At 40.7% G+C, this 25,601-nt stretch overlaps 1 protein-coding gene across 1 annotated transcript; it reads right to left on the bottom strand.

The window, feature by feature from the left end:
* Nucleotides 1–336: 336 nt before the first annotated feature.
* Nucleotides 337–3,253, bottom strand: LOC147458853 (putative pentatricopeptide repeat-containing protein At3g01580). The gene has a single exon (XM_086510274.1). It carries the CDS (start codon nucleotides 3,151–3,153, stop codon nucleotides 568–570), a length of 2,586 nt encoding a protein of 861 aa, XP_086366400.1. The 5' UTR covers nucleotides 3,154–3,253; the 3' UTR covers nucleotides 337–567.
* Between the last annotated feature and the right edge of the window lie 22,348 nt (nucleotides 3,254–25,601).

Here is a 25,601-nt window from a genome sequence, read left to right as displayed (position 1 = left end):
AAGCATTTGCATGCCTAGCAACACTATCTTCCACAAGATAATGAATGAGAATGTCACATGAAGTGATGGCCCACTGTAGTAATCGAATGACAAAAAGAGCAAATCTTTTTCAGGCATGCCTCCTGGCATAAAGAATCTCATCTAACTACTTCAAAAAATTAAGTAATAGTGAAGGAAACATAGCAATCTTTGTGTGACATAAGTACATAAAGAAATACATCTATTTCCACTAACAAACAATCATTTCCTTAGGATTGTAGCCAGGCAAACCAAATCCCAGACTAGTCTGATCATACTCAATAGCATATGATCTTTACACACAATAACAAGGAGAAAGCAGTCCAGGTGGAGCTAGACTCAGACCATAACTCCGATTTTTATAATCAATGTCTCAGTTTAAGTCAGAAGTTAAGGAAAGAAAAAAAACTCCAGATCCGAACTTACCTCCAAGATGACGATGCTTATTTAGATATGAGATGCTATCTTAAGTTCATATGCCCAACTCTTGCAAACATTAGTGTGAGGTCAGCAGTCTGCTGGTGTGACGATACAACCCTGCACCATTTTTCACGTGCTCAGCTCTAATAAAGATAAATCCAATTGCTTGGGAAGGAAGTTTTCGACCTGGACAGAGGGGTTGTGAAGCCCAGCATCAGCGTACATGTTTGACATCAATACATACAAAGAAGCTTCCTCTGGATAAAATTGAGCCGCGCAATCAAATATACGTTCCGCTAACTGCAAGTTACCATGCACACGACATGCACCAAGTAAACACAAAAAGGCAGACAAATCAGCCTGTGATTGTATCCACCCAAACATATCATCTATCTTTGTGAAATCGCCTATACGACCAAGAAGATCTACCATGATGGCAATGTGTTTTGAGTCAATGGTTAACCTAAAATCCACACATAGAGACTCAAAACACTCCAAAGCTTCAATTAGAAGGCCGCTATGGCTACAAACTGAGAGAAGGGAAGTGAATGTTATCACACTGGGCATCAGTCCAGCCAGCTTAAGCATCTCAAACAAGCAATAGCTTGCCATGTAGTTTCCATCCCCAGCATGACCTGAAATGCAGGCATTCCATGCTGCAACATGAGGATCTGAAAGTCCATCAAGTAGTGCCTCTGCATCTGCCATGCTTGCACAGCATCCATATGTGTGTATTGTTGTGGCTGCCACAGTAGGAACATGTTCATATTCAACTGATGCTGCATGAAAATGGAGGTACTTGGAAATTTCTAAGCTTCCTGTTGCACCACAGGCTTGTATTACGGATATAAGGGTAACATCATCATGAATCACAAAATACCTTTGCATATAAGCAAAAAATTGTAAGGCTCTATCCGCTTGATCTTCATCTACATATGCTCTAAGTATCACATTCCATGACACCAGATTTGGTTGAGGCATCATGTCAAAAACCTGCTCTGCTTCGGCAAGAGACCCACATTTGGTGTAAAATTTCAGCAAGGCGTTTCCAACAGGAAGCCCCGAATCAAATCCCCTCCTCCTTGCATCAGAGTGCAAGCAACGCCCAACACCTAAAAGCATCTTATTTGATTGAATCTCCAGGTTTGAAGCATCTTTCTCTGCAAGACCTGCACAAGCTTGAAAAGAGATTGCGAATGACAGCTCGTCAGGACTGACATTCTCTTCTTGCAACTGTCGGTACAGCATTAAGGCTTCGTCATTTAGACCCTGTTCGACATAGATTGTAAGCATTGCATTCCATGCCACAATGTTGCGTTCAGACAACAAAACAAACATATAGTCCACTTGCATCAGAGCTTTGCACTTTCCATACATGATCAAAAGGGCACTACCCAAAACAGCGTCAAATGCAAAGCCTCTTTTACAAGCATCAGCATGTAATGCTTGTCCAATCTCGAGACATGTCCTCTTACTCAGTTCTCTATCCAAAGAAGGGTTTTCATTGGCAGCAAGTATGCCACAAGCCTGAAAAGTAAAAAGGAGTGTAAGCTGGTCTGGGCTGACCCCTTCTTGCTGCATTCGTATGTAGAACCACAAGGTCTTCTCTCCTAAGCCTTGCTCAAGGCATGCGGAGAGCATGGCATTCCATGTGACAATGTTGCGCTGGGACAATGCCTGAAATGCATGCTCAGCCTCCATCATGGAACCCCCTTTGCCATACATATTCACAAGGGCACTATTAAAATAAACATCTGAAACAAAGCCTTTTCTATAAGCATCCGCGTGTATAGCCTGTCCAATTTGCAGTAGAGGTAGCATAGTGGACTGGCCCTCCTTTTCCATAAATTCTTCGTTGTCAGCAACCAGCCCGCAAGCCTGGAGCACAACCATAGAAGCTAACCTGTCAGGCTGTATGTCTTCTTCGAACATTTGTCGATACAATTGCAAAGCCTGATTTTCGTGCCCTTGCTCAACATATGCTGTGAGCATCACACACCAAGAAACAATGTTGCGTTTGACCAATCCCCTGAAAACATCCTCTGCTTCCTCAAGTGCTTCACACTTCCCATACATACTCATGAGTGTGTTGCCAACATAGACATCGGTTGTGAAGCCTCTCTTGCGAGCATTTGAATGCAGCTCTTTGCCAAGATCGAGGTCAAGTGTACAGCCACAAGCCTTAAAGAGACAAACAAATGTGTACGCATCTGGCTCCACACCATCAGCGAGCATGCATCGGTATAACCTGTGAGCTTCCTCTCCTTGTCCACACTCCGTGCAAGCAGACATAATGGCTGTCCAAGAGTAGACAGTGCGGCCAGGCAAGCTGAAGAACAGGTCAAGGGCATCCTCAAGGGCACCACATCTCGCTAACGTCATAGCCAGGTAGTCACCAAGAAATCCAGAGAGCAGCAGCTCATGTCGTGCAAGATGGGCATGTACACGTCGAGTTTGAGAGAGGGCTTTCTGATAATTGCATGCCTTGAGGAGGAACAAGTAGGTGTCGGGAGAGGGAGGAGCGTGCATGCTATACAGCAAATTAATTGACTGACCCAATTGCCCATGCTGGCACAGCGTACGAACCCAGAAGGGGTCACTGCTCGATTCTTCCTGCGCATCCATTTTCTGTGATGGAAGAAACCCTCCATGAGAAAAACGAGCGTGCACAAAAGCGATACTTCTTGGGCGCCGGAGGGCCGCGCATGCCACCATGGCTGCTGCATCGTTGCTATCTTGGAGTTGGCAAGAGGGGACCTGTCTGGGCTGAGCCTTGCTAACCAAGATGGCGGGCTCTCATTTTGTCATACGAGTTCATTTCTCGTGTCTTAAGCCTTATTAGAGGTAATTTTTGTAGTGCTAACATTTGCAATTGCCATGATTGACAAATGGTTTACTGATGGGTTTGGATTAGTCACTTCGAGACAATTCAGCTTAATTGACCGTCGACAATGATGAGCACGTCAAGCCTCAGGACTAAGTGGCACGGGCATGGGAGGGTGGGATCTACGGCCGGGGGATGAAATGTATCAAATGCTTCATGATAGGCAAACACTAGACTTTGACAAACAGTGGTAACGTATCCTAAACAATAGAGAAAGTTTAGTACAATTATCCTTAGGGCGAAACGAAGACAACTATTAAACATTCATGATACTATGCTTAAGGAGGCTATTGAAATATGTAAAGGCAATGTGCAAATTTGTTTGTGAGTACAAGAATTGTAGTGTAATTGTAGGTGCATTGGCAGTGCCATTGAAGTACTTTTTAACAAGATCTTCGGCTTCTGAAATGTTGGGGGGGGGGGGGGGGGGGGGGGGGATGTTCACAAAGCTTAAATTAATTGCACGAAGGAGTTTGAGTTTCAAAATTCGAGTGAACATCATGAGATGATGCTTTGTATGACAAACATTCAACACTTTCATGCCAATGTCAAGGTTGTTGGTTCGTTCCACTTTGCATAAGGGGGCATGCAAAAGTTATAGGACCTGTAAGTTGTTAGCCAATCATTCTTGTTTGAACGATGAAGTTGTTCTTCCGGCCACTTCCACATGTATGCCTTTAGTACTTTTATTTGTATCTTCAGTGGTAATATGCATTGCAAGCTCCTCATGCCTTTGTTGAACTCGTCAAGAGTAGCATTTGTCTTATCATCTTTGGGAATATCCATTATTGGAAAAAGTGTACTGGAAGGTTGTGACATTACAACAAACAAATTAAAAATAAGAATAGCATGATTGTGGACATTGTGCACATGAAACAATCTGTAACATTTAATGCACTAGTAACTTGTGTGTAGCGGAAATTGATAACATAGTGAGCATTTCATTAAGAATAAGTTCCTAATGAGCATAGAGAGATCACTTAATTTGAGAGAGCAACATAGCAATTTGCACCTAGCTAATTTGGCATTGACAATACTTGAAAAGAGAGAGAAATAGAACAATTGACAACAATTGAGGACCGGATTTACATGGAGCCGGTCCCCCCTCCATAAAGGCTTTGTATTATAGCTTCTCCCATCAAAGGAGACTTTTGTACAATACAATTCTTGTGTTCCTTGACAAAACTCGTTGGTGCAATGAAGATGGAAGCTTCATGCACCAAATTATGCTTGAAAAACACACCCAATGTCCCTAGCCTCAATCCCAAGACCTCACACACCTTCAAAAATGGTAAGAGCTAGCGGGGAATGAGGATAGATTGAGAGGAAGAAGATGTATCTTATGAGAAAGAAGTATTCTCCTCACATAATCACTCTAATAGCATAGCTTAGCTTAGTAATTAGCATGGTAGAGGAGATGAGCATGCCATCGAAGATTCCATAGCCAAGAGTTGTTGGTGTAGGCCTCTACTTCTCAATGCTTGGAGAAGGAGATGGAGTTCTTTTTGCATACATGAGTTGTGTGTGTGTGTGTGTGTGTGTGTGTGTGTGTGTGTGTGTGTGTATGAAACATTAATTTAGACTAAAATGAAGTCCCCCTCTCTCTTCTTGGTCGACCCCTCTTGCTAATTGCTCATGCTGGCCTCCCATTGGCTCCTGTAAAGCTTAGCCAATCACAAATTAGAAGCATAATTAATAGCCTTGTGACATGTGTCCCCCTTTCCCCTTTTGTGATTGTTTTAGGTAATTAATAATTCATTTAAACCCTCGTTGGACCTTTTAGTCTTCTGGCCAATAGGAATCAGGCAAGCCATTGGGCTGCTGGATGCTCGTTGGACCCCTTGGTAGACTATCCAATAGTCTTCTAGGAAGCTTAATTTCTATTGGTTCTTTTATCAAGCATTTTTTAATTGATTAGACTAATTTTACTCTAGCCTTATTCTCATTGGTCCACCTCTATGGCCATCCAATAGGATTTGAGGGGAAATTGGGGGCAACTAGCCTAGGAGCATGACATGTGTCCAGTATTCTCTTTGTGTAAAGGGGGAGCTTTGGAGTGTGTGTGTGTGTGTGTGTGTTTTTCTCTTTCATCCCCTACTATTAGGGCTCACCCGCTCCTTCCTAGGGATGTGGGAAGACTTTTTAGTCTCTCCATGACCATCCAATTTTCCCCTACTTTGGCCATTGGACAATTGAGGTAATTTTAGGAACTTTAGCCTATGGAAGTCTTAATGGAGCTGGACCTTAGGTCTTCTAGCTCCATTGAAGCACATTTCTCTTTTGCAGACTGTCCCTTTGGATCCCTATTTTCCCTCCTTTGGATCCCTACAGAGACCGGTATGTCATCCTTACCAATAATCTAGCTTTTACTCCCCTAGTACTTCCCCATATTAAATGATCAGTTTAACATAAGAAAATCATTCGGGAGAATTAGATATTAGTTTTTATGACATCACCTCTCTCTTGAAATCATAGTCGTCCTCGACTATGAGGTAGAGAAGATAAAGCCTAGTCATTAGTCCGTTTTCTAGCGGGTAGAGGATCCCTATTTTACCCTACGACACCATTCCAGAATGGATGACTAGTCAATTTGGTGCTTGAGAGCCTTAGCTGCCACAAGCATGTCTGCACATTAGTCTGTATCAATTTTTCATAGTAGAGTGACAAGCTCTACTTGGTGTTCAAGAGATGTCGTCTCCACAAACATGATCCTAAGCATGCATACTTATTAACATGTGTGCACAATAAATAAAAAGAGAGTCTTATAAGACAAAAACTTTGTTCATTTATATATATTTTTTCATTTGCCTACTCTAGGGAATCATTGTAAGCATTGACAAGGTTTAGGTTATCCTTTAATTGTATGCCTTGCATCCATCTAGCATCTTCAAAAGGATTATTTTTAAACTTGATAAGATATCGTCGAATAATCTTACCGCCTCGTAATACCTTGTCTTCGTGTCGGAGAATCTTCTTGGTCCTCGATCTCTGGTGGGTCTTCAAGGATTGCTTCTTGAGGTGGCTCTCCTTTGTAAGGCTTTAGTAGGCTCACGTGGAAAGAATTGTGTATGAGCCAATGGTTGGGCAACTTGAGTTGATAGGTCATCTCATTGATTGGCCTAAGAATCTGAAAGGGGCCATAGTATCTTTTTGCTAAGTTAGCATAGTACTTTTGGTGTCCCGTAGGATTCTTGCCCGTCGTGTGCCTTAATCGAGTGTTGGGGAAACTTAAGGAAGACCCAATCATTTTGTTTAAAGGCTATGGCTCTTTTGTGCTTATCAGTAACAGCCTTTTGCCTTTGCTGAGAGATGGATATAGCATCCATAATATTTTGGATAGATTCTTACAAGTCTCGGCTATATTCATCTGCAGTGAAGATCTTCCCATGTACCTTGAGTAGTAGGGGACTTTTTTATCTTCTCTCTATCACCTCAAAAGGTGCTTTTCCCGTGGAAGTATGTACAGTGTTATTGTAAGCATACTCCACTAAGGGTAAGTACTTCTCCCATTGGGACTTTTGATCTACTTGCGTGACATAAGCTTTTAGTAGATCAAGAGTTATTAGGTTAGCTATTTCACTTTGGCCATCCATTTGGGGATGATAGGCCGAAGAGAAGTTTAGCCTTGTACCTAAATTCTCAAAGAGAAAACAAGTCATTCTAGGATCTCTATCCGACACTATAAACATTGGCAAGCCATGGTATTTGAAGATTTGTGATATAAAGAGGGTTGCCATTTGATGGGCCTTGATAGTATTTTTGACAGGTATGAAATGTGATTGTTTGCTAAACATGTCTACTATCGTCCATATTCTTGTATTCCCATGGATAGGCTTGGGCAATCCAAAGATAAAATCCATGGATATGCTTTCCCTTGGTGAATTAGGGATTGGCAAAGGTTAAATCAATCCAGGTTGCTTCCCTCTACCAAAATTTTTCTTTTGGCATACCACACATTTTGAAACATACTCTTGTACGTTTGCTTTCATGGCAGGCCAATAGAAATATATTTCTATCCCTTTTAGGGTAGACTGAATCCCTCTATGCCCCGCATAAGGAGGAGCATGAGATTCATACATTAGTTTCTCACATAGTGAGTTAGTAACGCATAGTCTATTGCCATAGAGAAGATAACCATCTTGTAGGGTAAATGGTTCTTCATTATTCCCTAGTGCAAGGGCTGAATCACATCTCTAAAATCGGGATCGATAGCGTACTCATCTATCATAGAAGATAGATCATTGTGAGCTGCTATGGATACCGCATTCACTCCCAGTTGTCTTGAGAGTGCATCGGCTACTTGATTATGCTTGCCAACAATGTGAGCAATATGAAAATGAAATTGTGAAAGGAAATTTCCCCACCTCATTTGTTTGTCAGAGAACTTGGTGTGCGGCATGAAGTACTTAAGGCTTTGGTGATCCATTCGCAGAATGAAAGGAGTCCCTAGTAAATAGTGCTTCTACAAATCTAGAGCATGTAGAACTGCTAAGAGTTCCTTCTCATATATGTCTAGAGCTTGCTCAACAGGGTCAAGCCTTTGACTTTCATAGGCTATGGCGTGCCCTTCTTGGAGCAAAACACCTCCAAGGCAATCACCACAAGCATTGCATTGGACCTCAAATGGCTTTGAGAGATCCGGCCGTGTAAGCACAGATTGAGAGATAAGCTTCTCTTTAAGATTTTCTAAAGCATTGTTCTCCTTGGTGGACCATGTATACCTAATTTTTTTCTTTGCTAGGTCATGTAATGGTCCCGCGATTTGTGAAAACTTTTCTATGAAGCGTCTATAGTATGCACACATACCTATAAAGCTTCTTAGTTCATGCAGATTCCTTGGATTAGGCCATCCTTTTATTACCTCTAGCTTTGATGGATCCATTTGGATGCCATCTTGAGAGATAATGTGACCATATTGAATCTCTTGTAAGAAAAATTCACTTTTCTTTCGGTTAATATAACGTTTGTTCGCTCGTAAAACTTGAAATATTACTTGGAGGTGTTGCTTGTGCTCGTCTAATGAATTAGAGTAGATGGTTATATAATCAAAGAACACTCTAGTAAAGGTTCCATGAGGCCTGAATAGCTTCTCCATCAAGCGGTTAAATGTGGCCGGTGCATTGGTCAAGCCAAAAGGCATGACAATGTACTCGTAAAGACCAAATGTAGTGCGAAATGCGATATATTACAATATCTTGATCAACTATCCTTATTTGATGGTAGCCACTTTTTAGGTCAATCCTACTAAAGTAGATCAACCCCTATGGCTTATCAAATAGGTCTTCTACCCATGGAACAGGAAACCTATTCTTGATAGTGATCCTATTTAGTGCTCTATAGTCGACACACATACGATACGTGCCGTCTTTCTTTTGCATTAATAACACTGGTGAACAAAATGGAGATGAGCTAGGCCTTTTCAACCAGCTCATGCACTTGCCACATAATCTCCTCTTGTTGAGCTTGAGAAACTCGATAAGGAGGTTTATTAGGCGGTGAGCTTCCTGGAAGAAGTTCAATTGCATGGTCGTCATTGCCTCGTTTGGGAGGTAGTTCACAAGGGATGTCGTCAATAAAAACATCTTGGAACCCTTTGAGGAAATTGGATAACTCTAATTCCTTTTGATTGTTTATATTTTCTTTTGCTAAAGCATTAGGTTCAGTTTGAGAATTTTTAACAAAAATCATCTACACAAAAATAGAGCTCTTTATTGAATTATTGAAAGCTTGCTTATGTACAATGGGTATGGTACTACCCAACTCCTTAGCATCTATGTACATATCTTTTTCCCCGAACCTAAAGTAGATTTTCCTTTCAGGGAATTTAACATTGGCAGCCATGCGATCAAACCATGGTGCCCCTAGGATTACGTCCTCATGCTTGATAGGAGAGATGAAGAAACCCTCCTTGTCCACATAGCTTTGGACATGGAGCCTCAATTTCCCAATTAAGGGAGTGACTGAGGCTTCTTGCCCCTTGAAAGCACCATTGGCAGGTAGGACATCTCCCATCTCATAGGCTTGGATGCTTAGCTTGGTGGCCAACTCTCTGGATATGAAATTGTAGAGTAGCACCAGGGTCAAAGAGAATAAAATCATCATGTTCTCTTACCTTTCCCCAAGCATGGCATAGAGGAGATCCTTTGTGATGAGCCTCCTCTTCTTGAATTTCGACCAAGGTAGCTCTAGGAGGCTCATTACGTGTATTCTTGTGGGGACAAGCACGATAGGCATGCCCTTCCTCTCCACACTTAAAACAACGGTTATCTTTTTGATAACGCTCAGGAGAGAGTTTATTTTTGCCTTTATAAACTCCCGTCTCCTTAGCTTTGTTGTTATTGGCGTTGCCTTTGGGAGATTTTTGGACATTGTCTTTCCCCTTAGGCTCGTTACGGTCCTTGTTTTCCGTGGGCTTAAGATTTCTCTTAGCCCCTTGTTGAAAGTTGATCCTTGAAGCCACCATGGTATGGTGTATGACTGCAGATATGGTGCGTGGCCTTTGGGAGTTAACATAATCCGCCATATCCTCAGTTAAACCTGCACAAAATTGTTGTGTTTGCTCTCCAAAATCCATCTTTTTAAAGATAGTGGCTTTGAGGTGTAAATCCCAAAATTTGTCTACATATTTAGGGAGAGAGCTTCAAGCTTCTCCATTCAGTGAATGCTTTGTCTTTGGCATCGATAGCCAAAACTGCTTCATGATGGAAGTTCTTAAAGCTTTCCATGTTCGTGGAGCTTCACTGTTTGCTCGTAGGCTAGACCACCATTGCCTGGCGAACTTTTGAAAATGCATGGCTACATGATGTAGCTTAGAGGACTCATGGAGCCCTCATCTCCAAACGCCACATCAAATTGTTGGATAAAGGCCAAGACTTTGTCCGTAGCACCAAAAGTGCCATCGTAGGTAAGGAAAGAGATGTTCTTTCCTCCCTCTTTGAACTTTTTGAGCTTGGGAGACCTCTTCCAGGCGGCATAGGATTTCCTATGGCCTCTTCTTTTAGGTGGTTCGAGAGTTGCACCATCACTTTCTTCAGAAGAGGAAGAGTATGAGGAGGATGGAGAAGAGGGTGACCTCTTTCTCGCCTTTTTCTTCCCTTGTTCCTCCTTGTCTACACCATCACTTTCTTCTGAAGAGGAAGAGGATGAAGAAGATGGAGAAGAGGGTGACCTCTTTCTCGCCTTTTTCTTCTCTTGTTTTCTCTCTTCCCTCTTTGAATTATGGTGTAGAGAAGCATGCGATGGTCTTCTTCGTTTAGGAGGTGTTGTAGAGCGTTTTTCCCGTCGTCTTCGTGGAGCCATATTCACCGAGGTGGCAGGAGACTCACTTATTTCTCGTTCTTTTGGTGGGGGCTCTACCGTTGAAACTTGGTTCTCCTTTGGGAGGGAGATGCCTCATCGAGTAGCAAGTTTTTGAGCCCTTCGTATGGATCCTCTTCTTCTTCCCTCATCGGAGAGAGTCCTCTTTTGGAAGTCTCACTAGGAAGCTTCCTAGGTACTCTCTCTTCTTGGTGGGGAGTTTGGAGAATACCATGGGCGCACAATTGCTGTAGCACTTCACCTTGGAGGGATGGATTGTCCAGGTCTTGTTGAAGCCTAGAAACAAGATAGTTTACAAGCATAGGGGCATCATTAGTTGCTCTTTCATTAGCAAAAGCAAAGCTATCAACATTCATTTCAATCTCTTTTCCCTTGTCAACCATACTAGCAAATTTTAGGTATAAATTTTTACTTGTACTTTGGGACTTCAAGACCTAGTTGCTACTCCACTTTACCTTCAAAGATAAGCACTCAAGCATCTATACCCGTGGCTCAAATATTATTAATTGCAAGAAATAGAAGAGAGGGTTCAACAGAGCCAAGACAACACTGGTTCCTGTCAAGCTTCTAATAACTCAAAAATGGTTAAGCCATAGGCAAGCCCCGTAGGACTCCATTATTAAGACCATAGCTCTCCACGGTATTCCTGTTAACTGCATAAATCAGGCGTGCTTCAAGGATGAAAAATCCCTATTCTACTTACTCTGTTGCAATTAATAACACCATGTTACCATATACATGTGGTAGTGATGTGTGTGAACACACTAGGACCGTCGGGGCATTTTTTCCCTCTTTAGGAGGTTTTTTCCCCCGTGCATTGCATATACGCCCATCACTCTAGGGCTATCTATCTTTCCATTGCACACTAAGTAATACACTCTCTATTGTGTGCCTTGAGCTTCCTTCGTCTTCTCCAAGCTGTGTGTGTCTCTCTGCAACCCTAATTCCAACAATTGGTATCAGAGCAGGTTGCGTCCTCTCGACCTTGTCACAAACTTGCTTTTATAGGGTCATTTAAGTTTTTCTTCTTCTATAGAAATGTGACAAAAAGTGGGAGAATGATCCAGCAATAACTATAAAATGAGAGTTTACATTAAGCCTCAATAGATGAAAAGAGAATGAATTCTAAAAGTCATTTATATGGTGGTGTAGTGATCTAGAAACGACCATCGCTCACCTAGAGATTTTAAATCAGAGAGCATTCCAATTTATACCAAAAGTAGGAAGCCCAAGTGTCACATCATCAAACGTGGATTAAATGTCCTAAGACTAGTCTAGGGCATTAATGATGGACCAAAATACGATAAAATGCATATGCATGACAAAAATTGCGATACAACCATGAGATGCGACCCAATATTCCACCATATGGATATGACATATCTCCAACACCTCTCTTATGGAGTTGGTATTTAATATATTATTTGTGAGTTTTAGGTGCCAAAATTTGAGGCCCCTCTTTTACAACCACTTCACTTTTGTGAATGAGTGAAGCTCATTAGTTTTTGCATGTCCCATAATAGGAAGTTCCCACTACAATTATTTACAGAGCATAGTGGCTTATAGAAGATGAAAATCTAAAATTATGTGTGAATATAAAATGGCCGAGAGGGTTATTGCATGCACCTCTTTGTCAACTCCCCGCATTCCACTCTACAAAATCATCATCATCAACTCAATTAAAAAAATAAATACACAACACATAATTAACCATTATGCCAGTTATCCCAATTGCAGCTAACCACTACAACAGGAGGGTGCCCAGTCTCGTGACAATTTGATTTTGGGACAAGCATCCATACCCCCCAAAGAAGATGATCTAATCAAGGTGAGAGAGAGGATTGGTGAGAATACCTGCAAGATGGTATGTAGAAGGATAGTACTCCAAGCTAAGACATCCATCCTCAACGTAATCCCAAACATAATGATAATCTATCCATCCACAACAACAAGTTTACACAATAACACTATGGCAATCTCAAAAAATAATGGTAGGAAATGAAGGCACAATAGCAAGATGATACAAAATCTTTCAAAGCCACAAAGTGTCTACCATAGTGTGAGATTAAGACAAATACTGCTTCAATAGAAGAAGAGGTTGTAGTCTTTTTCTTTTTGACATTTCAATGATGTAAGTGCATTACCTATCAAAGAGAAAAAAATAACGAGAGGTGGATCTCCTAGTGCTAAAAAAGAAGCTTGCATGCATCAGAGACGGCCTCTTGCAGTGAAGAGACATAGAGCAAAGAGAACAATAGATCGAGTAGCGTCAATAAAAAACATAGAAGGGAAGTAGGAGCAATCTCATAGCATACACAACACAATACATTGGCTCCATTTGTAGACATGGCTTCAAGTACTTAAAATAAGGCTCATCATATCAAAGTTGGAGAGCACAGTCAAAACGACCACTAACATAAACTTGTGCCATTAACAAAAGCATCCACATGATGATACATGAGTTGGGATTTTTATTACTAAATAATTGCAACGGATTTAAAAAAATGATGGACTATTTGGTAATGAGGATATGTATATTTCTTCACTTTCTGTAGCTTTGCACCATTGATACACTCTTCTTGCTTCTAATTTTTTTCTCATGGTTCTTCTCTTTCGCCTCATTGGCATCCCATTTTACCTTCTCTTCTTATTTTGTTCCCGAGGGATTCACCATGGAAAACTTACCGCACCACGTAAGTGCAGGGGTGGGGGTTTCTTTAACAAGTTACATAAGCGTATAAGTTAGAGGCAGACCCCCAAGAATTTATCTCCCAAGCTTAAAAATAAGGGAGGGAGTATCATATTTATGGGGGGAAGAAGTGAAAAAAGGAAAAAATCAGAGGAAGTTTATTACGGCTTCCCAAAAGAGTCTACCGTTGAACTTGTGAGTCAATAGCTACAAAGATACATGCAAGAACTAGCACTGCTTTGTATCAACTACTTGTTTTGTGATTATAGTTCATATGTTGAGGGATGAAAGCTATAAAGAGTTTGTATAGATGCAAAGTTACACAAAGAACCTAACACAACTTTCTAACCATGTTTTTTGAGTAATTTAGATGGGTCAAAATTGGACAAGTAACTAGAGTGCAGGCTGAACGGGCACATAGTTTGAAACTCAAACTAAGACACATTGATGGTACATCTAGTTATCAACAAAAGTGGTTCCTTAGTACAATTCCAGTCTCTATTCTACACGCTCCTTGACTAGCTTTACTTAGTTAGATCATGTGATACCTAAATTTTATATGTAAGATAGGGGTATGATAGTTTTCTACATTAATTGTCGTATAAGCGAAAGGGGGCTTGTATTCCCTAATATGAGTCGTATATAGGGGTTTTATCAAAGTTGTTCGCTCACAGGTGGCGTCCCATTTTGTATATAGAGTGAATCCCCCGGGATTTTTTTTAAATCTTTTTTCACACAAATTCATAAATAAACCTTTCCCTTTCAACATGAATTTTTGACTTGCTTTATTGCTCCTATTCCAATGAAGACTATGCCAACTTTTCAAGTATACAATGTCTCAAAAATATGCTTCTTCGTCAAGTTGCAGATATGTCAAAGGCATAGACTTACATAATGTGCAACGATGAGGAAGTGGGCCCATCCAAGCGACATGCATATCTCTTGGTTAGGGTATCATGTCCTTCTAATGAATGCAAATGTAATGTAGGCCATGGACGATTTCAATGCAACACATTTGAGACATGACAAATTTGATCTATCTATTATACATTAGGTTGTTGTTGGTTATTGGACATTGGTCTCTAGAGATATGCATTTGGTTTAGCTTCTCCTTGATTGGCTATGAACATTACTATTCACTAACTCAACATAAGCCCTTCACTTGGAATTGCATTATTCATCCTTGACTAAGAATTACTATAGGATGCAACAAGATTCTCGTGATCACATGATTCCATAATCATTGGTGGACTAGGATTGTATGCATGGTGATACCCATAGTTGTACTCTACGTAATACAATTGTATTTGGCACTAAAGCCTGTTTTTCCTCTCAGCAACACCATTTTGCTGAGGTGTATACGGCACTGTACAATGGTGTTTTATCCCACGACTAGCCAGAAATGCATTATTTCATGAGAAATATACTCCCCCCCTCGAACGGAACGGAGGGTGCCCATAGTACATTTCGAGACATTTTCAGCCATAGCAAGAAATTGCTTGAAGCACATGAACACTTCGGACTTAGCTTTCAACGGATATACCCATGCATGCCTGGAGTAGTCATCAGTGAAAGTCATGAAGTAAAAGTTATTTCCCAAGGACAGAGTTTGCATAGGCCTACAAACATCACTATGCACAAGTTGCAATCTGCAAGTAGCACGATCTGACTCATCCTTTGGAAACTTAGCATGTTGTATTTTACCCAAAATACAGCCTTCATAAACATGTTTGGTAGGTGCTTCAAGAGGCGGCAAAGAAGGAACCATATCAGATTTCTACAAACGTTGCAAACTAGCAAAATTCAGATGCCCAAAATGTGCATGCCACAGTTTTGCATTTGAAATAGCCCTTGAATCTGCAACTGCATTTGCAAAAAAAATCCACACGAAGTCAGCTTATACAACCCATGGCACAAGAGCCAAATGCAACAATTTCATCACCAAAATTGAGATCATGAATTGTATATCTATCATCCACAAATTTGTGAGGTAATGTGCTTTGTAGCACCACTGTCAAAATACCACACATGTGAATTTGCAGTACAACTGATATGCATGCATCATGGACATCAGGATTGTAAGTGCACTCTGCACTAAAAGCCCATTCTACATCACAGTCTCCTTTCACAGAAGACTCAATAATGGCTGCATTTGTAGTGGAACGAGCATTTGCATTGGGACCACCCTTTTTCTTCTTAACCTTTATGGCCTTCAACTTAGGACACTGCTTGATCAAGTGATCATTAGCTTTACAATAATGTCAATGCATCTTCTTTTTGCCCCTTATCACCAGAATTTCCAAATGAATTGCTACCAGCAGAAGCATTAGGAACAGGAGATTTTCCACTCGCAAAAGAACCATAAGAGGTGGTTGCATTGTTGTTACGACCCTTTCTTTGAGAAGGAATAAAAGCCTGCTCAACTGCACACTTTCTAGTCCTGTTTTTTTTAGAAAGTGACCCTTGCAATAGTAATGTGCACAATGCATCAAACTTGACAACTTCAGGATTTCCTTGGGTCATAAGTCTCCAAGTACTAGCAAAAGTCTGGTAAGACATCAAGAATAGTCTGCACAAGGGAACTATCTGAAATGACTCACCTGTAGAAATAAGTTGCTCATTGATATCCTTGACACCAACAAGGAAAGTGTCCATATCATCTTCCTCATGCATAATCTTCGATTCCATCTCTTTAAGCAGCAAAGCAATTTTAGCCTCATTGCGGCTTGCATAAAGACCATCAAGAATATCCCAAGCATGTTTTGTAGATTTTGTTGAACGAATGTGAGGAGTAATGGTGCGTTGTACAGACAACACAATCAATGCATGAGCATGCACATCCTTTACATCCCAACGAGCTTGTTCTGTCGTAGGCAAAACAACTCTAACAATAGCAATCCTTGCAGCAAGACCTGCCACATCCTCAACATTGCCTACATCCTCAGAACCAAGACGTACATCAATGCCTTGCACAATATTCTAGACTCCCTTTGACACAAGATCATGTTGCATCATGTAAACCCACATAGGGTAATTATCCCCATCAAATCTGTCCTCAGCAGGCAAACATCTTGAACACATCTGTGTTGTTGTCAGCCATGGAAAATGCCTCCACTTGATGTGAAAACTGCCCAAAATGAGGAGAAATTGAGTGAGACCAGCACGTGCTATATAGTACAACCCACATTAGACTGTATGGGACCTGTTATGCAATAGTTCACGTTGACAAAAACTATGCACACAAATTGACAAAATTGCATGTGCAGACCTGGTTGTAGTAGAAACGGAGGTCAAAATGAGCCCAAATAAAAAAATTGAGTAGACAAAGCTCTAGGAGCCATCCCAAAAAATTTGTCGACCTGTGAACGTTCGCCAAAGCTCACCGAAATCAAAGAAAGTGAGCAGGCGTATGCTAGAGCTGCTGGCGACTAACCCCGAGAGGATGCAACATGCTCTGATACCAATTGTTGGAATTAGGGTTGCAAGGAAACACACACAACGTGGAGAAGATGAAGGAAGCTCAAGGCATACAATAGAGAGTGTGTTACCTATTGTGCAATGGAAAGATAGATAGCTCTAGAATGATGGGTGTATATACAATGCACGGGGGAAAACCTCCTAAAGAAGGAAAGAATACCCCGGTCCTAGTGTGTTCACACACATCACTACCACATGTATATGGCAACACATTGCTGGCCTGTGGTCGCCACTTAAAGAGAAGGTGAATGGGAGATTCCCTGCAACGTATGAGTTGGCAGTTGGAGTAGCCCTCCTTAAAGACAAGAAGTTGCACACGCAAGCAAGAGTCAATGAGTCACAAGAATGACACTTGCCATGGTAGTAATTGAATGAACAAACAATTGTAACACCCCCCCCCCTTTTTTTGGAATGAATTATTGATTCATAAAGGTTTATACGGGGGTGGAAAACTAGAGCTGGAGCTAGAGAAGAGCACAAGGCTAGAATAGAATAAAGATGCTTACATCAAAAGAGTGGTAGTAATCAAGAATGAGCAAGATGATGGGAGATGGGGATCTTTGCTCCGAACAGAAAAACAATCTTTTGCTGGTAGAATATCTTCCTATCAATGTACATGTTTACATGCATGCGTTGCAAGAAACAAAAAGGAAAGACTTCTGGCCTATTGTTATTATCCATGTTGGGTGTAGGGCAAGGCTTCTAAGATTGGAGTTGCATACCTTAAGTGTTCACAAGGTGACACCTTCACCACAGGCCTCTACCTCTTGTTGAAGCCCACATAATCCTCTCTACTGGGTTCAAAATAGATTGGGCGAGAAGAGTCTACCTCAATCAGCTTTCCATTTTACATGCAGCGGTGACGCTTGGGTGGTCATACTTCACTTGAACTCTCTAGGTCTAGAGAGAGTGTAGGCCCCCTTAATTCCACCAAATGCTTTAGGCTTTGTGGTTTGGACTTTGTGGTTGATGTAGTTGACGAATCTTCTTTGACCATTGGAGAGAAAACACTTGGTGCTCTACACAAAATCTGACTGATGTGAGAGTGCTGATGCGATTCTCAAAAGCAAAACTCACCATTCTTTCTTCACCTCCTCTGTCGGCAGTCATTGACAAAATGCTTTGGTTGACAATAGTGATGACATTCCGTAGCCCTCCCTCTTAATGCTCTTGATTTGCGCTTAGCACGAGCAATGTGAGATGGGGAGCTTACCTCTTGGATATTGACGATACTACAACCTAGCATGGCACTTCAATGAAGGCCTTGAGTGCTTCTACAGTCTCCTCTTCTTCAGTCTTCCAATTTGAAAACTCTTGCAGCCACTTGTCAATGATTGATGGCATGCATCTCTATTCTTTGTTGACTGAAGGTCTGTGCAAAGCCCTCCTCAGTGGGGGCACCAAATGAGAGGTGGAGGTGCAAAACGGACCCAGTGGCCTCTACACGAAGACTATGCATGATGGCCTCATCTTGGGAGGTACACAATAGGGGCACCACCTAGCTTGGAATGAGGCTAGGACGCATGGTAAGGGGCCGGCACATAACACAAGGAGAATGTGAGAGAAGAGGAGAGAGAGAGAGAGAGAGAGAGAGAGAGAGAGAGAGAGAGAGAGAGAGAGAGAGAGAGAGAGAGAGAGAGAGAGAGAGGGAGACGAAGAGATCATTAGAGCTTCATTAATATAGGCTTCATAAACACCATACACAAGGAAGATGTGAGAGAAGGAGAGAGAGGGAGAGGAAGATATCATTAGAGCTTCATTAATATAGGCTTCATAAACACCATACACAAGGAAGATGTGAGAGAAGGAAAGAGAGAGGGAGAGGAAGAGATCATTAGAGCTTCATTAATATAGGCTTCATAAACACCATACAAATATTCACGAGGGGAATTTCACATAATAAACATCTCACAAACTGATGTGTGCATGGTAACTTAAACCTCTTGACCACTACAAAACCAAAACGAATAACCATATTAGCCAATACTATGCCAAAGTAGAACTATGTGTGTGTAGAGGTGCATACACAAGGATGTACATATGAGAGAGTGAGTGCTAGAGCTTGTGTGTGTGTGTGTGTGTGTGTGTGTGTGTGTGTGTACAAAAGAGGATGCCTCCTTTTATAGGCCAAGTGAGTGATTAGGGGAGAGATTATGAGCAAGAGGGATAATTACAAAGTAACCTCAATTAGGGGCATCCCCCCAATGAGAGAGCTCCATGTACCCTGCTTTTTTGACCAATTTACTCCTAATTACCTCATCATGGCGAGCTTTGTCTCCATGCCACCTTCCATAGCTTGAGTCCAAGCTTCCTTAACATATTTGAGAGAATCTTGATAAAATAAGAGAAAATCCAGTAATAATGGAGAGAAACCTATAAGAAATTATGTGATTGGAGTTGGATAACCATGACTTCTTCCTGTGTTGACAAATAGGTTCCACCATTTCAATTGTAGCTCCAAATAATATTAAAAAAATAGGGACAAAAAGATTAGCTCAATGTCTACAACTTTACTGTTGAAAACATTTTCAAATTCAGAATAAAAAAAGTAGAGAAATACCCCACAAAAATATGTGTTTGTCTTTTCCTTTCCATAAGTCTTCTAGGCGATACCTGGAAGATGCAGATTAAAAACTGCCTCTATTAGGCAGTCTTGCAAAGAAGCCCGCAACGATGGTAGATGAAGCATGGATTGTCGTTGATCAAACGACATTAGGAACAATCCGGCTATGCTTGACGTCAATAATGGCCTTCAACATTTCAAAGATGAAGATCAAGGAGGACTTAATGAAGTCGCTTGATGGTCTCTAGGAGAAACCATCATCAATTAATAAGGTATTTCTCATGAAGCGATTGTTCAGTCTAAAAATGACAGAGTGGTTCAGTTACAAAACACCTAAATGACTTCAACACCATCATAATTCAACTTTGATTGATGAAGGTTAACTTTGACAATAAAGTGTGAGCTCTCCTTATTCTATCGTCTTTGTCGGATAGTTGGGATAGCCTTGTGATCGTTGTAAGTAACTCTATCTCTGACACAAATACTCTTTAGTTTAATGATGTTGTGGGTGTTCTCTTAAGCAAGGAAATGTGAAGGAAAAGCACAAGAGAATCATCAAGTGTTGCACTGTCAGTGGAAACATGAGGAAGGCCAAAGGAGAGGTTCAAAATCAAAAGGATCGTGATCGCTCAAGGCAGAGCAAGTCACACACAAAATCAGTCCTTGAGTGCCGGAACTGCGGCAAGAAGGGCCATGTCAAGAAGGATTGTTGGTTTGGGAAAAAGGAGTCGGAATCTCAAGACAACAAGCCAACATCGGAGGCCAATGTGGTGGGTAAAGTAGAGCAAGATGCTCTAATTCTTAAGGGTAGACAATGTGTCCAATTCTTGGATAGTCAAGTCTAAAGCTTCATTCCATGCAACATCACATAAGTAACATTTTCAAGATTACACCAAAGGTAAGTTTGGGTATGTATACTTGGGAGATGATGAACCTTATGAAATTGTCGGAAAAGGTACAATTTGTGTTAAAAACTGTAAATGTTAATGAATGGAACCTTAAAGATGCTAGGCATGTTCCCTCTCTTCACAAAAACTTGATCTCTATAGATCAGCTGAATAATGAAGGTCACAACATTGCATTCAGAAACAAATGTTGCACGATCTCAAAAGGTTCTTTGGTGGCTGCAAAAGGAGAAAAGGTTGATACACTATACTTGTGTGCGATCATCACACAGTCTTCAACTTGTTCAACAGCTACAGAAGTTAATGATGTGGTGTGGCACTATGGGTTTGGGCATATGAGTGCCAAAGGAATGCAAATCCTTAAATCAAATAATCTTCTACCAGGTTTGAAAGAAGCGAGTTCTGTGAGGATTGTGTTTACAAAAAACAAAAGAGGGTAAAATTTCTAAAAGTAGGAAATGAAAGAAAAATAAAAAACTTGAATGGGTTCATTCTGATGTATGGAGTCCTTTGAGTACACCATCCCTTGGTGGTTCATTGTATTATATCATCTATGTAACTTTCATAGATGATGCAACAAGAAAAACATGGATTTATGCAATGAAGAATCTGATGTGTTTTTCATATTTCAAAGTTGGAAATCCTTTGTGGAAAACCAGGTAGGTACTAAGCTTAAATGCTTCAAATCCGAAAATGGAGGCAAATATTGTTTTTTAAATCTTCTGTGATAGCAATGACATTCAAAGGCAAAGGACAACCCCAATGACACCTCAACAAAACAGAGTTTTGGAAAGGTTGAACAGGATAATCATGGAGCAAGTACAAAGCATGCAGCTACATGCACGTCTAATGCTTGAGCTTTGGGTGGAGGAAATAAGTACGTATGTTTACTTGATCAACCAGTCACCGTCAAACGGCACTAGATGGAGGAGTTCCAGAAGAGGCATGGACAAGTAAACCAGTGAATTATTCATTTCTCAAAGTGTTTGGATGCAAGGCTTTTATGTGCATAGATAGAAGCCTGAGGTCGAAGCTAGATGCAAAGTCCAAAAAGTGTTTCTTCATTGGCTATGGAGAATGAAACTTTGGGTATCGCTTATGGAATCTTGAAGATGGTAAAATCTTTAGGAATAGGGATGTAATTTTCAACGAAAAAAATATGTATAAAAATTACTTGGAAAGAAAACAAACAAAAGGTATAGGTGATGAGTACATAGAGCTTGAGGACAGTGAAGACTCAAGGAGTGCAATTGGTAAAAACTTGCAACAATGTCAATCAGATGAGGAACCTCAACCTATACCCCAAAGATCTATGAGAGTAAGTAGACCTCTAGAGAGGTTTATTCCTCCCTTCAACCATCTCTTTGTTTTTAGATTTTGGAGAACAAGAGTCATACAAAGAAGCTATGAAACATGAATCCAAAGAAGAATGGACAAAGAGCATGCAAGGGGAGATGGATTCATTACACCGCATCTAAACTTGGGAGTTGGTTGATTTTTCTAAAGGTAAGTAGGCACTACAAAACTAATGGATATACAAACTAAAGAAAAAAGAAGGCGGGAAGAAAATGTACAAGTACAGGCTTGTGGTAAAGGGGGTTTCTCAAAAGAAAGGTATTGACTTCAATGAAATATTTTCTCCTATTGTAAAAATGAATTCCATTAGGCTTGTCTTAATTCTTGTGACTGTTCATGACTTAAATCTGGAGTAAATGGATGTAAGCACAACGTTCCCTCATGGTGGCTTGGAGGAGGAAATTTACATGCTTCAACCAAAAGGGTATGAAGAAAAGGGTAAGGAGAAATGGTTTGCAGGTTAAAGAAAATCTTGTATGGTCTAAAGCAAGCATTAACACAGTGTTACTTGAAGTTATATCAATGGATGCTAGATCATGGATTTAGAAGATGCAACTCAGATCACTACGTCTACACAAAAAAATTGGGAGATGGGAAGTTCATCATTCTAATGTTGTATGTTGATGACATGCTGATTGCAAGTGATAACATGCATGATATCAAAGAGCTAAAAGAGGAGTTGTCTAAATCTTTTTTGATGAAAGATCTAGGTGCTACAAAGCTGATACTTGGTATGAAGATATCAAGGGACAAGGAGAAGAAGACACTAAATCTATGTCAATAGGATTACATCAATCAAGTACTAGAAAGGTTTGCAATGCATGTTGCAAAACTGGTTTCTACACCTTTGGCTATTCACTTTAAACTAACCAAAGATTTGTGTCCAAAGACACAAGAGGAGATAGCCTACATGTCTAAAGTTCCATATGTTGCAGCGGTAGGTTCTCTAATATATGCTATGGTCTGGACAAGGCCAGATATTGCACATGCAGTGAGAGCTGTGAGTAGATTCATGGATAATCCAGGTAAAGAGTATTGGCAAGCTGTGAAGTGGATATTAAGGTATCTAAAAGGGACAATGATGAATGCTTTGTGGTTTGGAGGCACTGACATTTTCTTACAAGGGTATGCTAATGTAGATATGGTAAGTGACAAAGACACTCGAAGGAGCACTACAAGAACCGTCTTCACGGTTGGAGGCACAACAATAAGTTGGGATTTAAGGTTGTTGAAAGTGGTCTCACTTTCTACCACGAAAGCCAAATATGTAGCTCTTTGGAGGCAAGCAAAGAGATTTTGTGGCTTCAAAAATTCTTGGAGGAGCTTGGTGTGTCTTGTATAGCGACAATCAAAGCTCCATTCATCTTGCAAAGAATTCAGCCTTTCACTTAAGGACAAAGTATATAGAGGTGAGATATCACTTCATATGTACTCTTTTGGAAGAGGGACAGTTAAAGCTTGGAAAGGTGCACACAAGTGAGAATCTTGCAGACATGTTGACAAAGATGGTTAACAAGGAAAGGTTGAGCTTTTGCTCATCTTCAATTGACATTCAAGGATAAGAAGCCAAAATGGAAAGCAGTTGGTTGGGGTGGAGATCAGTCCCCAAGTGGGAGATTGTTAAGTGAGCCTAATTCACCCCTTGTAATTTTTTAGTCTCAATAACGCACATTTGTAAGACCCCTGTAATGAGGAGAAGCCATCATGTGTGAGAAAAAATCACTCGCCAAAAAACCAAAAATTCATGCCTTGGAATAGTCCTTATCCTTGGAATATTATGGCCAGACAACTGTCGAAACGTGGTCAAAAAATGGCTGATCAGTTGGCTGGTCGCCGGTAGTGAATGGTCGGTGGTCAGCAGTCTATGGTCGGTGACCAAATTCAATGGCCAATGGACGAGTTTCAAGCAAACTTGTCTATCGCTACACATGGGTAGTACTGCATAGGCTATTTCATTGTGTTGTGCAAAATTTTTGTCAGTGCCATTTTTTTCATAACAGGTCCGTTACAATCTTCTATGGTTTGTGCTATATAGCATGTGTTATTCCCGCTTCATTTCTCCTCTTTTTGAGCATTTTCACATGAGGTGCACACATTCGTTCATGGCCGACAACAACACAGATGTGTTCAAGATATTTGTTGTTGAGGATAGATTGGATGGGACAACTACCCTGTGTGGGCTTACATGATGCAACATGTTTCTGTGTCAAAGGGTGTCTGGAATATTGTGTAGGGCATTGATGTACGTCCTGGTTCTGAGGATACAAGCAATGTTGAGGATGTTGAAGGTGTTGCTGCAATGATTGTTGTTGTTAGAGTTGTTTTGCCTATGACAAAACAAGCTCGTTGGGATCTAAAAGATGTGCAGGCTCATACATTGATTGTGTTGTCTGTGAAGCACACTATTACTCCTCACATTCATTCAGCAAAATTTGCAAAACAGGCTTGGGATATTCTGACTGGTCTTTATGCAAGTCACAATGAGGCTAAAATTGCATTGCTGCGTAAAGAGCTGGAATCGAAGATTATGCATGAGGAAGATGACATGGACACTTTCCTTGCTCGTATCACGGATATCAATGAGCTACTTCATTTTGCATGTGAAGTCATTTCAGATAGTTCCCTCGTGCAGACTGTTCTTGATGCCTTGCCAACTCTTACCAGACTTTTGCTAGTACTTGGAGAGTGATGACCCAAGGAAATCCTAAAGTTTTCAAGTTTGATGCATTGTGCACATTGCTGTTGCAAGAGTCGCTTTCCAAAAAAAATAGGACTAGACAATGTGCAGTTGAAGAGGCTTTTATTGCTGCTCAAAGAAAGGGTGGTAACAGCAATGCATCCATTTCTTATGGTTCTTTTGCGAGTGGAAAATCACATGTTCCTAATGCTTCTAATGGCAGCAATTTGTCTGGAAATTCTGATGATAAGGGAAAAAACAAGATGTGGTGCCATTATTGTAAAGCTAATGATCACTTGATCAAGCAGGGTCCTAAGTTAAAGGCCAAAGAGGCTAAGAAGAAAGAGGGTGGTTCCACTGCAAATACTGGTTCCACTTCAAATGCAACTATTGCTGAGTCTTTTGTGAAAGAAGACTGTGATTCTGAAGTTGATGTAGAATGGGCTTTTAGTGTAGAGTGTATTTATAATCCTGATGTCCATGATGCGTGCATGTCAGTTGCTGCAGATTCACATGTGTGGTATTTTGACAGTGGGGCTACAAAGCACATTACCTCACATTGTGATTTGTTCACCTCTCTTGAGTCTGTTCCTCACGGGAATTCAGTTACTTATGCCAAAAATGACTCTTATCCGGTTCAGGCAGTTGGAAAGATTGTGATTATTGCTGCAAATGGCAGTTCTTTCATACTTGTTGATGCACTTTATGTACCTGGGATCAAGAGTAATCATTTGTTTATATCTGCACTTGCTAGACTTGGTCTTGTAGTCAGCTTTGTAGATGACAAATGTAGAGTACATGATCACAGTTTTGGTGATGAAATTGTTGCATCTGGCATTTTATGCTTTGGGCTATATAGGCTCACCTTGTATGAAAAGTGTGGGTAGAATTTTGCAATTTCAATTGTGGATTCAAAGGCTATTTTAGATGCAAAACTTTGTCATGCACATCATGGGCATCTGAATTTTGCCAGTTTGCTACGTTTGCACCAAAAATTTGATATGGTTGCTTCTTTGCTGCCTCTTGAAGCACCTTTGTCTAGTCATACTCGTTCGTTCAGGTTCTCACCATGCATCTTATGCATCAAATTGTTATGCTTTGGCTGTGTCTTGCTTACATGATGTTGAGGAACCTCCATCTTTTGATAAAGCACAGAATTCAAAAAATTGGATGGCTGCCATGCAATTAGAATATGATGCACTTATAGAAAATGATACATGGACTTTATGTGATTTTCCTCCTAGCAAAAAGGCCATTGGTACGAAGTGGGTTTACACGTTGAAACGCAAGTCGGA

The sequence above is a fragment of the Adiantum capillus-veneris genome, chromosome 4, assembly GCF_014529385.1.
Source record: "Adiantum capillus-veneris isolate H3 chromosome 4, ASM1452938v2, whole genome shotgun sequence".
NCBI lineage: Eukaryota > Viridiplantae > Streptophyta > Polypodiopsida > Polypodiales > Pteridaceae > Adiantum > Adiantum capillus-veneris.
This window is presented reverse-complemented; position numbering and strand designations above follow the sequence as displayed.

What these genes read in the sequence shown, in the direction of transcription:
- LOC147458853 (XM_086510274.1), bottom strand. Translation starts at nt 3,153, where the DNA reads ATGGTGGCATGCGCGGCCCTCCGGCGCCCAAGAAGTATCGCTTTTGTG.